This window comes from Centropristis striata, chromosome 9, assembly GCF_030273125.1.
Source record: "Centropristis striata isolate RG_2023a ecotype Rhode Island chromosome 9, C.striata_1.0, whole genome shotgun sequence".
Lineage (NCBI taxonomy): Eukaryota > Metazoa > Chordata > Actinopteri > Perciformes > Serranidae > Centropristis > Centropristis striata.
Window position 1 is genome coordinate 23,364,599 of NC_081525.1, and position 14,364 is coordinate 23,378,962.

The 14,364-nt window shown below is 38.7% G+C and overlaps 1 protein-coding gene across 1 annotated transcript in view; it reads left to right on the forward strand.

Annotated features, from left to right (window-relative positions):
• Positions 1–14,025, forward strand: part of cachd1 (cache domain containing 1) — a 104,778-nt gene extending 90,753 nt beyond the window's left edge. The window contains exons 26-27 of the mRNA XM_059340924.1: positions 560–661; positions 9,937–14,025. Coding sequence (XP_059196907.1) covers positions 560–661; positions 9,937–10,187 — 353 coding nt within the window. The 3' untranslated portion in view covers positions 10,188–14,025. The remainder of the gene's footprint in view (positions 1–559; positions 662–9,936) is intronic.
• The last annotated feature ends 339 nt before the right edge of the window (positions 14,026–14,364 follow it).

Here is a 14,364-nt window from a genome sequence, read left to right on the forward strand (position 1 = left end):
AAGACTTTTAATTTGAGAAAAATTAGCTTACTGTATCAAAACCTTGCTAGCATGAATAACTTAGTTAATTAAAGTTTAGCTTAGTTTAATTTAATCCAAAACTTATTTAAACACAAAACACACTTAAATATGCAAGATTACTGTGAAAACTAACCTCATGCCTCTTCAGGGGCTAAAACATAAAACATTGAACTCCTTGGTGTTATCTTTACAGTATCACCTCACTTGATTTAGTTTTACAATCAACAGGAACTCTCTTTTCATCCTTTCAAAATAAAAGCGTCCATTATCAGAACTGACTTTTGCATAGTACTGTATGTTTTTATTTTGCCCATGTATGCATGTTTTTATACATACTGGAGCATGTATAAAAACATAGTGATTCATGGATTAATTGATCGATAACGTTATAGATGCTCCAGTTGGCAGGTTTCGTCCAAATGCCCATCCCTAGTTTGAATGCTTACAAAAAAGGGATTATAGCTCAATTTATTTAATTTGACAGTGCAAGTATTATAATACTAACTTGGGCCTTTCTGTGTCTTCTCTTCACTTTCAGTCAGTAACACTCGATTCATCGCTGCGGTGATCGAGCGGCACACTCACACTCCGGAACGGAGACGCCGGTACTGGGGTCGATCTGGGACAGAGAGTGACCATGGTAAGAAAAATGTTTCATTTCACGAACCACATTCATAGAAGGCCTCGACAGTTTGTATTCATTCACAGCGTCATACCTTACTGATATTTTATTACCTGGGTTTACAGTAAATTATACTAGGTCTTTGACAGTACTGAAAATCATACAGACTGGATTTCTTAATAGCATGGTGTACTGTGATACTGCAGTACCACTCAAGACCAATACATGCATTAGCAGAGCCTGCGAACTTAACAACGAAAGCGCAAATGAGATGACACTCTCCACACTAATTGTGTGAGTTGCATTATGTACATCATCACTGACTGAAAGAGGCACTGAGCACTATTAGCAGGCTGCATCTTTAAATATAGAATAAGTTTTCTTTAGAAGTGGTTTCATGGTTCTCTGTAGCTTAAAAACTGTTGTGACTCATGACATGATCTGACTGAATTTACTTTACAATTCATGCTGGTGAAACTGAAGTCACCACAGTTGAGTTAATATTTACTGACAAATAAGAGAAAAACAAAAAGCATCAAGAAAGAGAATATCAACTAATATCTCGTAACTATTAACCCCTTTCATAGTGCGGTCCCTCAAATGTCCCTCTATATTGATCTGTGCTGGCTTTTCACCTTAGGGCGTTCATAGTGATACTCCTGCCCTTTCACAGTGCAGTCCGATGTCACGGAACGAGGTGGGAGGAAACGATAGTGACAGAGCAGCAGCAGTGTTGCACAGTAGCTGATACTAATAGGCCACACAGTTAGCTCTGTAGCAGTACAGTGTGTATGTTGTGCAGCAGTATGTGTTCACTTAGCAACCTCCATTTGTTCACAACAAGCACCGGACACGGATCAGTGACGGACACTTTGTGTACAGTAAGCATGCTGGTTTGTTTACAATAAGCGGCGGACGCTGTGCCAAGTTAGCGATGGCGGCCGCAGTTGTTGTGCATGCTGCTGAGATGAAAAGTGATTCGGTGACTGTAGGACCAAGTGGGAGGTGTGTGTTAGACGTCACATGTGATGTTAAATATTCTGCCTTGCTGGGATGGCCTTTTCATAGTTGTCCCGCTTCCAACAGTCCCACCAATTTTTCGCTTTTGTGACTACCTCTGGAGAAGGAAAATTGGTGGGATCACTTGATCTCGGCATCCCGCTTCGGGCGCGTTCACAGTGCAGGTGAGATGTAAGTACAGAGCCGTACATGTCCTGGCATGAAATGGCACTATAAAAGGGGCTATTGACTACTGTGGATACAGCTTTAATTTCCTTTCAACTCTCTAGAGCTTATTATAATCATCATCAGCTGTAGGTAACATTATTGTAGCTTCCTTTTAATGTTATTCTTACACAACAGATAGTTCAGCCTAAAATAATCTCTGTTTCTGGAAAATGAATCATTCATTGGTTATAAAACTGACCCATCCTGCACGAATTCTGCTGAAATGTTGCCCTTGGCAGCATACAGCTAAATATAACTGGAAATTTAAAATGATAATGTCAATACAACCCATGTGGGCCTGCCTCTAGACACAGCAACAGCTATGGGAAAAGGAGACGTTTAAGGTTCAGCATAATTATCGGGAAGCTTTCAGTGCAACAAACAGCTGAGGAGTAGAACCTCTGGCCTGGGAACGCTTCAGGATCCCCCATAAACAGCTGGAAGATGTGGGAATGATACTGGGTTACCTTGCTTACTCTCCTGCCACAGTGAATCAGAAATACAACAGGATAAGATCTTTTAATAACATATATTATAGGACATAAACATTATCAAGATAAAAGGTTTGAGGTATCATCGTTTTGAACTGAATGTTACAGCGCAGTCTCAAGCCCACAGTCAGCTCTCAGTTGTTGGCAGTGGTTCAGCTCCTAGCTTGTTCTTTTCATTATATCACAGCTCGGAACCTTGTTTTCTCTCGTCTCCAGCTTGGGGAGAGTTGCTCATATTTCCATGTTTCACTGTAATCGTTTGTAGAACTTAAAAGTCTGACACTCTGGGAGCGTGGATGGACAGTTTTTCACCCACATGGGCTCTTACCACCTACATATGGCATCACTCCACTTCCTGGCAATGAGTGTCTCCAATACTTGTTGCATAACTGATGATGACAGAGAGAACAAGCATGAATATGAAGAGAGGAGAGGAGTGTGGGCTAAAGTGAAACAAAAAGCTTGTCAGCTGCATGTTACGTACAGTACAGCTGTTAAACCAGAGAGGATGAAGAGATGTGAGGGGAAAAGAGTTTTAATTTGCTAGTACAGTGAGTTCATCTTTATTGACTCGAGTATTGTTTTCTCTGTACTTCACATCTCCTGCATAACATATGTTTACAATATACATTCATTTAACCTGATTTCTAAAAAATAAATACATTATTTTATATAATAACATTTTGAGGAAGAAGTGTGAAATAAATACATTTTGTAATCTGAAAACGTTATTTATAAAGGATTTCTTCCTAATATAAGAAATGGGAAAACAGTGATTTATAAGGGCTAATAAAAAAAACAGTCTACATAAATGGACAGGGCTATCAGACGTTGCATAACTGAGAATGGGAAAGAAAAAAACGGAAAATGGAGGACAAGTGGAGAGATGTAGAGATGTAAAAATGATGAAAGAGGGGAAATAAGAGCATAATGCAAGGGCAAGAGGACAGGGACAAAGAGGAAGACGAGTTGGAAATAATGGAAGGAGGGGGTGTTAGTCCGTCAGGGATTAAAACAAATTCATTACCAATTTGACGCTTGAAAGTTGTTGCTCCTCTCTGCCTGGTCAAAGGTGCCCTCCTACCACAATCCACTCACCCATACTGCTCAAGGGTATGATAAAACACACACGCACACGCACACACACACACACACACACACACACACACACACAGAAGCTACATGCAGATCACTGAAGGGTCAGAGCTGTTCAGTGAGTGACGCACACATACAGAGTGCTGTTTTGAAGTAGAGTTAGGTCGATTTTAGGTTTTGCCTGTTTCTGCCCAACGTATGAGCCTAAACAGGTTTGATTTAATGCCAAACAGCTGAACCGATACTTGTCATAATGACGCATTCTGGCAAATTAAAAAGTAGCCAACATTAGCGTCCTGTGTCGACGTCATCTGATCGGCTGAACTAGTACTTAAAGTGTTATCCACCATACCACCGCCAAGGTATATTAACGGAGAGAAAGAGACATTTTTAGGTAATAAAGTAACGTTATTGGTGCAATAAGACAACATCATATAAACAGAGCTGCTAGTTTCTGACAGACCAGTAGCCTACTGCTAACACTGACACCTCTTCTCCTTCTCCTTCTCCTTCTCCTTCTTCTCCTTCTCATGCTACTCCTTGTTGTTGTTGTTCTTCTTCTTTTTATTGTTCTTGTTCTTTTCCTTTTTCTTCTGCTTCTTCTGCTTCTCCTTCTCCTTCTAATGCTACTCCTGGTTGTGTTGTTCTTGTTCTTGTTCTTGTTCTTATCCTTATTTTTCTTCTTCTGCTTCTTCATCTTCTTCTTCTTCTCCTTCTCTTCGTTCTCACACTACGCCTCGTTGTTGTTGTTGTTCCTCTTCTTCTTCTTCTTCTTCTTCTCCTTCTTCTTCTTCTTCTCCTTCTCCTTCTTCTTCTTCTTCTTCTTCTTCTCCTTCTCCTTCTTCTTCTTCTTCTTCTTCTTCTTCTTCTTCTTCTTCTTCTTCTCCTTCTCCTTCTTCTTCTTCTTCTTCTTCTTCTTCTTCTTCTTCTTCTCCTTCTTCTTCTTCTTCTTCTTCTTCTTCTTCTTCTTCTCCTTCTTCTTCTTCTCCTTCTTCTCCTCCTTCTTCTTCTTCTTCTTCTTCAGTTGGCAAACCAGCTTTAATGTGCATTACTGCAGCCACGGTCAGGTCCAGTGTTTGTCTTAATATCAAACCCGTTTTTAAAAATGTGACCAGCCCAACCCTATTTGGCGGAGCTGCGATATTATCGATATTAATCCTAGCTAATGTTTGTCAGCTGGGTTGCTGCCATTATTTGTACCCTAATGAAGATATGCATACACATTAAATTCACATTTTATTACATGGTTATATAACTGATAAAACAAACTTTACCATATCAAACCGTCGTCAAACCGTACACGGACATTTGTCTGAAAGGTTGCCATGGCGCTGTTCTCTCCTCTTGTCCGTCTGCTTCTTTCCCTTCAGTGCAATGCATGATGGTGTTTATTGCTTGGTAAGTTACCATTGGTTGTACACTTCTTTTCCTAAGCATTGTGAGGTACTTTGCATCCACAATATAGGGTATAATAATTATCACTCAGTACTGAGCAATACGCGACTAAGTATTTATGTCTAGGATTTGTTTCCAGGATTTAGACTGGTCTTGTCTCCATCGAAAACTAAAATAAAACTAACAACCTGTTACGTAAATAACATTGTGTTTACCCTGTCTCTCCACATCTTTTGACATTAAGAGAGATTTGCACTCCTCACCTGCTGCAGCTGCAAATTGTCCACAGCACTCAGTAAGCTGAAGGCCTGCCTGAAACTCTGGCTCTTGCTTTGGGGGAAAAGAGGGATAAACTGTGCTGAAGTTGGCATCTTCCATGTCTGGAACTTCTTTGAAGTCTCCATCTCTCCTTTTTTCCTTTAATCCCTCCTTCCTCTCTCCTCCTCTCTGCCCCCCTCCTTGTCACTCCCTCTGCTTATTCTTCTGTCTCTCCTTTTTTTTGTCAGCTTTCTTTCGTTTGGTATCAAAGCCGGCTAATCTTCTGAGAATCAGGGAAAATTCTCAGCAAACTTTTAATTTTGACTCTGGTGCAGGATTTTAGGAATCTTCAGTGAGACATAGAGGACGTTTACTTCTTTTGCATTACTCAGTTACATTACTACATTACCCTTTATTATATGACACTATATTACAGGGCATACAGCACTAAACACAACAGGAAGAATGTGAGAAAAATAGATGGTAGCAGCTAGAAGAAAAAATGATGGACGTGTCAGCCAGCTGGTCTCTCTGTAACTTTGGGATAGACAGATATAATACTATTGCTTGGACTGCCATGACATTTTTTTTTATTTTTTAACACTTTATTTGTGATTTTTCAATTATCATACAGAACAATCATATTCTCTGTTTTACAAATAACCACCAAAAAAACAATCCTGAAAACAAACAGAGACAGCTCAAGCTCAAAATCAGCGTGACAAACTCATAATAGACAACAGACAGGAAAAGACAAGAGGAGAAAAACAAAAACAAACAAAAACAAAACGAAACAACAACAAGTGCACCTAATACTTCATGTTGCAGGATTGTTCAAGGGTAGGTGTAATCGTTCAGAATTCCAGTTCCAGGCCAGGTAAATTGTTCACATAAGTTATTAGAGGGTCCCAAGTTTTGTGGAATCTGTTAGTGGAACCGTTGAGGGTACATCTGATCTTTTCCATCTTAAGGTTCTGCATAACGTCCCTTATCCAGTGGTGATGTGATGGAGGAGTGGCAGCCTTCCACTTGAATAAAATTAAGCGCCTAGCTAATAAGGAGGAAAAGGCAATTACCCTCTGTAAGTGAACAGGGGGAACAGATCCCGTTGGATCAGATAACCAACCAAAAACAGCAACCAAAGGAGATGGTGAGACATTATAAGCATAAGCATTAGAGATGACTTCGAAAAAGGATGACCAAAAAGGAGCAAGTTTCGGACAGGACCAGAACATATGATAGGAAGTAGCCGGGGTCTGTTTACATCTGTCACATGCTGGGTTTACATTCGGAAATATTCTTGCTAATTTAGCTTTTGAAAGATGCAATCTATGCAACACTTTAAACTGTATTAAAGTATGTCTAGAACATATGGAAGAAGAGTGGATCCTAGTAAGAGCCATATCCCATTCGCCGTCGGACAGCTGGACCCCCAAGTAATTTTCCCACTGTTCTCGAATATGTGAAACAGACTGGTTGCAGCTATCCATAATATGGGAATAAATAAATGATGTTCTGCTTTTATTCAGCATATTGACCCTTAATAGGGAATCCAGACAGGAAGGAGGGGGAAAAGTAGGAAAATTAACAAACTTTTTACGAATAAAATCTCTAATCTGCAAGTATCGAAAAAAATGATTATTGGTCAGACCGAATTTTCTGGATAGCTGTTCAAAGCTAGCAAAAGTATTTTTGACATACAAGTCCTCAATAATATGAATACCCTTATCATACCAGGTTTTGAATATTGCCATTATCCAATAAAGATGGTTGAAATAAGTGATTACGTATTATTGGTGAGTGAATAGAGATACTCTGAATACCCAGACATTTTTTGAATTGGTTCACGATATGTAAGGATTGAGTTACAATTACATTGTCTTTGATATTTTGATATTATTAACTAGTGATGGTAGGGGAGCACAAAGTAAGGCAGGGAGTGAGTGTGGGCTGCTTGTAACCTTTTCAATCTGGAGCCATGCAGGGATCCTATCATTCCAGTCTTTTAACCAGAGAGAAGTGGCATTAAAATTGGCAGCCCAATAATATGTACACAAATTTGGAAGCGAAAGCCCACCTACACTGCCATGACATTTTGTGTGGACATTTTTGACCCTGAGCTTCTGTCATGATAGATAGAATAGATTCTTAGTTTTATTTATGAATAGTTTAGCTTGGTTCTGTACTGATTATGCATTTGCTTGGGGATAGTCTGAGGAATGTTTAAGGATCAGATATAATTTCCTCAATTGGTTTTGCTGTTTAACTGTTAGATGTTGGAGGGCAGAAAAGGTTGTCGGGAGATAAATTTGACATGAGGATACTTCAACCCACCACCTTCTCCCTGCATGCCGCAGACATTTGAACCTACTCTCTCTCTCACACACACACACACACACACACACACACACACACACAAGCTCACAAATCACTTGGTTCAGTATCTGGTAGAGGTTTAATGTTTCATCATCCAAAATTGCAGTGATTTTTTCTATAAATATAATCTTCGAGGCGCGCAGGCTTACAGGGTTATTTGCTCAACTGCAATAACAGATTGATGTTCCCGTCTTGCAGGATGTAGCTGGTGTCACTTCAGAACCTGAAAGAGACGCCACTAAAGGAATTAAGGAAAATGTGTTTATTTCCAGATCAACTCCCAAATATTTTTTTTATAGTCAGACCATGTGTTTCAGATGGATTTTATGGCCCTGAAGGTGATGAAACCCACTCAGCAGATGACGGGTTTTGACGTATTTGAGTTCAAGCGAATAAAACTGAATAGACTCAGAACCTACACGGTTTCATGAAAATAAGCTGCTGGAAGAGAATGATTAATAATCTCAGTCATCACAAATCTATTGTTCAACTGTTCATCAGTGTAATATAAGAAAATATTGGTCTCTTTATATTTATGATCTCTTCACTTATTCTCTGACCCAATAATCCCTTTTTTTCTATGAAAGCAGTACTGCCCTCCCACTGCTCCACTTACAAATGCATCCTAACTGCCATGTTGGCTTATGTTTCGATCTCCTCAGGCTAAACTTATGTTCAATACGTGTAGGGAAGTGGTCATAAATATGTATGCTTCTTCTTTTTTTTCTCAATTTGTATGAGAAAGCTCAAAAATGCCCTGTGGGGATATTTAGTTGTCAATATGCCATCAAAGAGCTTGTTCTCCTTTACGGAACATTGTGCATTAACGTGTATTCACATGAATGTTTCTGTGTTGAATGTCTATGACTGGAGGGCATCATTTGCTGAATAGTTTCTTTTATGGTGTTTTTCTTTTTCTTTTCAATGTTCTGCAGCTATTCTAAACAGGTACACATGTACAGTAACTATTAATGCTTTATATTTGCTTTAACCCCTCACCCAGTGCCTGAATAGAGCATCCTACAGTATATAGCATTTTGAACTAGAACTTGAACTAAACCCTGTATGGGTGATTCAAATCAAGGATATTTTATTGGTTTCTAGTTAGAGGTTATGTGTGAAAATGTTCTATAAGGGGTTAGGGTACGGTTTATTCACCATGTTTGGCTCATGACCCAACTTTCAGGCTTTCTCCAGTTATGACCCTAGTTGTCAAGTCAGTTGACTGAAAAATGAGTTCCAACCTATTGAATGTGAGGTTAGGGTGCTTTTTTTGATATTATGATTATTTGTTACTTGTTGTTTTTGTTTTTTGGATAGTTTAAAGGATTAAATGATTAATTGGGTTATCAAAAAAAATCGAAATAGTCAATAGTTAAGTCAGCCCTTGAAATAATCCTAAATATAATAGCCCATTGGGAGGTAGGAGAGAGTGCAATTTAAATTCTATTATTTTGGTATTTTTTAACTTGGACCCTATTTTTTCTTGATTTTGTGACTGAAATTTGTCCGGTATTGTGAGGGAGTTGCAGCCGGCTGCCACAAAACCGGCCTTAGTGCAATCCTGTTGTGCAATTCTTTACCTTCAATGTACGTCCACTAAAAGAGTTTATTTTTGCCACTCAGATTGTTATTGTAAGTGTAGGGCAAGCATAAGGGAAATTATTTTACCTTTCACTTGATCCGCTCTGTTTGTTATTGTATTGTGTATCCTTGTAAGTCTCATTTGCGAGGTGAAACCTGCGTGAGGGTTGGAAAGAGGAGTGCCGTGTTGTGTTGTTTGTTGTGTTTGAGTACAAAAAGTTTTATTTCTTCGTAGGCAATTGTAATGGCAATCTGACCCTGTCAGTGGCAAAAACAAGTACTTTTAGTGAATGCATATTGATGGTGTGCAATTGCAGCCCATTCAGCTCTCACTCAAAACCAGACAAATTTTAAAAAAAATTGGTCCCCATAAGCCCCTTAAACACAAAAACATGGGAAAATAGGGTCCAGGTTACGCTTGAAAATTGACCAATCAATTACATAGTTTCAAATGGGTCATAAGTAAGGATTCAGAGGGATTATTTTTGTGAGTATATATATATACAGATGCATCTCAATACATTTGAATATCAGTGGAAAGTCCATTTCCAGTAGTTTAAGTCAAATAGCCCCAACCAAGTATTGAGTGCATACACATATATGAAAAGTACGTCCATATACATGGACGTACTTTTCACAGGCAAACATTTCCATATTGAACATACTTTTTAAAATTGGTCTTTTGTAATGTTACTTCTTTTTTTTTGAGACACTGAATTTTAGGTCTTTGTTAAATGCGTGCGTGCGTGCGTGTATTGGTTTTTAGGGAAATCCTGCATATTATACCTTTTAAATAAAGGTTTTATTTTGTGGAATGAGTGATAAAAAGTCCAGTTTCACCATCCTTTGCTTGTTTTATGTCTCCAGGCTACAGCACCATGAGTCCGCAGGAGGACAGCGAGAATCCACCTGGGAATAACGACCCACTCTCGGCCGGTGTCGACGTTGGTAACCATGACGACGACCTCGACCTGGATACGCCTCCTCAGACGGCAGCGTTACTCAGCCACAAGTTTCACCCTTACCGGCACACACATACGCACCACCACCCGCTGCACACGCACACGCACCACCTGCAGGCTGCGGTCACCGTGCACAGCGTGGACGCCGAGTGCTGATCTTCAGCGCCAGGGATGGGACCTTTTTTTTTTTTTATTAAAGACTATTTTTAAAAACATTTGTGCTCGATTGGGTACTGTCAGGATGGACAGAGGTAGAGAGAAGCTACAGCTGGACTCGCTGGGCCGCTGGGATCTCTGCCATGAATGGATGTTTAGCTTAACATGGGTATTAGCCTCATGGTCTCATTGTGCCAACATCTCCATCTCAAATCTTTTTTCAACCCAGTCCAAAATCTGGCATGTGTACACAGTTTTACACACACTGAAGATGACCAGACTTGGGCCAGTAAAAATAACCAAATGGGATTTTTCTTTGTTGTTTTTCTGAAGGAATTTGGCATTCAGGACTCTGTAAGAGCACAAAGAAATGCTGTTTGAGCCCATTCATTGAGAAGAGGACACAACTGGAACGTAAAGAGGACATAGCAAACACTTTATAGGACCAGAGGATAATCAAATTAACATAGAAATCTAAATGCTGATCGGACCCTTTTTTGCCCCAGTGGTCCATCGTAGCCTTCCCACTAAGCCCACTTGGGTTGAGGTGAACAGAAGCACTCCTTACTTTTGTGAAACGTCTCAGATGAAAAGTAAAAAATCCTGCATTTTTACACTCACCGAGACCTGATATGAGATTCTGTCATGGATCCTCTGTTCTGCAGATTGACACTCCACAGTTGGTTTTCTTTGAAAGATATTTTGACATTTTCATGTGTGTCTGTGAACTTCAAAGTGCAAAAAAAAGCAATGATTCATAAAAATACAGGAAAAAACACTTTAAAGAGGAAAAAGATTATTTTTCTACTATTTATTGAAGAGGTAGATGACAGATGAGTAAGCTGTTGCAGCAAACACAGAAGACAAAGTAGTCAGGATAAATGTACCAACACAATTCCTGTAACGATGCATCATATTTAAGGCTCATTATTTCCCTATATATGGGTGACTGCTTCTGTTTATTTAGAATTTTAAGAATTTCAGACAGTGTGGAACATTTTTAGGGTTTTATTCATCATTCTGAGGGACTCTTATTTGCATTTTATTTCCATTTTTCCTCTTAACTTTCTTTTACCAGAAGCATTTTCTGAGCTGTCTTCTCCACCAGAGGATCCCTTTCACAATATAATATCCTGAATATTGTCTTCTTAAAGCAGGAAACGTTTTTGGATGAGCAGGGACTTAAAATCAGATCGGCTCCTTAAAAATGTTCTTTCTTTTTCTTTAAATGCAGGTATTTTTCAGTAGGGCTGTGCCTGAATATTCACCTATTTGGATATTTGTTGATGAGGTAACCAGACAGTTTTCCATTTTGGGCTTTAGATATCCGTTTTTTTTTTTTTTGTAATACTTTAGAATGACAGAATAATCAATGGCTTCAATTTAACTAACATATGTGTTGCAGCACAGTTTTTCCATTTCAGCTTTGTGTGTGTTGGCCCCCCCAAACGAGGCAAATATTTAAATTTGGAATATATGTTGATTACTACCTAAGCTCCAGAGTAGGACTGGGCAGTAGTTACAGTAGAAATGTTATTTTCTGAACTTACCAAACTGTTTAATCCATTCAATAATTTCCCTTTACCCTCATTATTCCAGAGACCATTTAAATAAGGATTATACCTACATTACTACATGATTATTTATCAAAAATATAAAGTGTAAATATTTTGTAAAAGCACAGAGAATCAACCCTCCAATATTTCATCTCTATATTGATATCTATGTATGTGTGGTCAAAAATATTGCCCAGTCCTACTCCAGAGCCAAATGAATGGTGTTCGGGACAGCCCTATTTTTGAGTAAATATCAGTTAAAAAAAGGGAAAGGATGAGCCTTAAATCACATCCTGTCTCAGAGTAGTTAGGAGGAGGTAGTCTTTGATATATGGCACATTTTTCTTTCTGTTTTCCCAGTTCTGAATCATTGAGTTTATTGCGTTATTGTAAGGTATGACTCGCTGTGTTGAGCATCCTCATTCTAGACATGTGGTCTGTATCAGGAGGCAGAACTTGTAGGCCTCAGTAAACCTCCTGAGGATGGAGGAGGAAAGAGAGAACATAACACCGGCAAAACATTCCTGGCTTTAGTCACTGCTGGAGATCTGGTGTGTCCGGATAATTGGGGATCCTCGCAGAGGGTCCTGAGAGATTCACAAAGACTGAGAGTGCTCTCCCCTTGATCCTGAGTAGAAGTACCAGTATAGAAAGCTCCCATTTCACCACAACTTTTGTTGCCCCCTGAGGCCAAGCTGATACCGTGTGTATGTTGAGGTTGTGTGCTGGATTTGGTGCAAAGCAAGTTACATTTCCAGTGATGCCCAAGATGGAGTCTCCTTCTCGTCAAAGAGAGTGAAAGAGGGAGAGATGCTGCTGTTGTTGTACAGAGGTTACACCCATCTGTCGGCTCCTCTGTGGTTAACCACTCAAAATGTATTTTCTACACGTCTCTGGTTTAACTGTCATGTGTATGAGTGTGTATTTGTGTGTGTGTGAGAGAGAGAGAGAGTGAGCGTGAGAGAGCGATTATACACCTGGGACATTTTCAATGAATGCATTATTGTATTTTTTTCAAGATAGTATTAGAGAATTATAGGTGAAATTATTATGATTGAGAAATCCACTTATTTTTATTCTGATGAAGAGTCACTTGACCCGATCTGTGCTTTGTGGGTTTGATTGTCCAGCTGGTCAAAAATCACATCAGTGTGGCATCCATTTATTTTTGGGTGCAAAAAATGTCTATTGTTTTTCAAGAGATTCATTATGAAGTGTAAATACAGAATCACAAATAGCTATTAATGTCCTGTACACTCCATTTTTTTATGTTGGTTAAAACATGTTTATCAAATGATGCTCAGATGTTCTGGTTTGATATTTTTGTTTGTTCATGGTGTCTCACTATATTTTGATGCCTTGGATGTTCTTTTAGAGTTATTTTTCTTTAGGTCCATATTGGATGGAAGTCAGTACTTTTTAATTAATACACACACTTTTTTATGTTTGAGAGACTTGTAGTTTTTAATATGTCTACAGAAATGTTAAAGGAAGCTCCTCTTTCCATGAACTAATTTAGATTTGCAAAATAAAGGTACTACATCTATTCACAGAGTAAAGACAAAAACATCACACTTGTAGTGGATTCAGGGTTTACAGGAGGCTGCTGTAAACTGTGTTATAGTTCTGTTGCTACTTAAGACTGTCAGCCATATTCATTTATTTTAGTGTGTTCGTCACTTTAAAATATTTTCCTTAGAGCACCCAATGCATGCACATTTTAAGATGCAAAAGTGCTAAATATTTTTGACATCTTGGGTCAAGCAGCAAGATTAAAACAAAGTTGTATTATCCACAGAAAGATTTATTAATGTGGTTATAACATCATACAATTTATTGATAAACCATAAAGACCAGTTGTTGTTGTTTTTTTAAACTATGAACGTAAAAAAAAAATCTACCTTTAGAATTGCCCTGTTTTTTCCACTTCACATACTATATAATTTTGGTTAAATTGGTCATCAAAAAAGTCTTTAGCATTTAAGGGCAGATGTTTCGATGTGTGTGTGCCGGAGCAAATTCCTTTTTCCAAATTGAATTTGTTGAAAACATTTTTGTCTGGATAACTTTTAAACAGTATTTACCAGCTGTTGTAAACAAGTGTGTGCGTGTGTGTGTGCGTGTGCGTGCCTGCGTGTGTGTGTGTATACAGAACACTCTGAATCGCATTGATTAATGTACTGAAGGAACATTTGTACATCACCCCCCCATGTATCATATAAAGTTATCAAATTGAGATTTATTGCAATGTGAATGTGATAAAGTCCATTTTACACTTAAAAGATCTCTATATTTTTATTTCTGCTCTTAGTTATTTTAAGTGTTAATCTACATTGAAGCATAAAGCTCAGCAAACTACAGCTGCAATGCTCATTCGGGGTTCAAACATAAATGTGTGCTGCACTTCAGGGCCCAGTTCTTTACTTGGTTGAACTTATTCGGGCTAAAATAATCTTGCTTGTTGTCATCCAGCTAATTTGGTTCAGTTTGAGGATTGCATTCATCTTGGGTAACAATTCATTGAAAGCCTGAGCAGCATTATGATGTTATGATTGTGGTTACATGACATAGGAGTGTTGAGAACCATCCCAGCATGCACTGAGGCAATAGATTCATCTAAA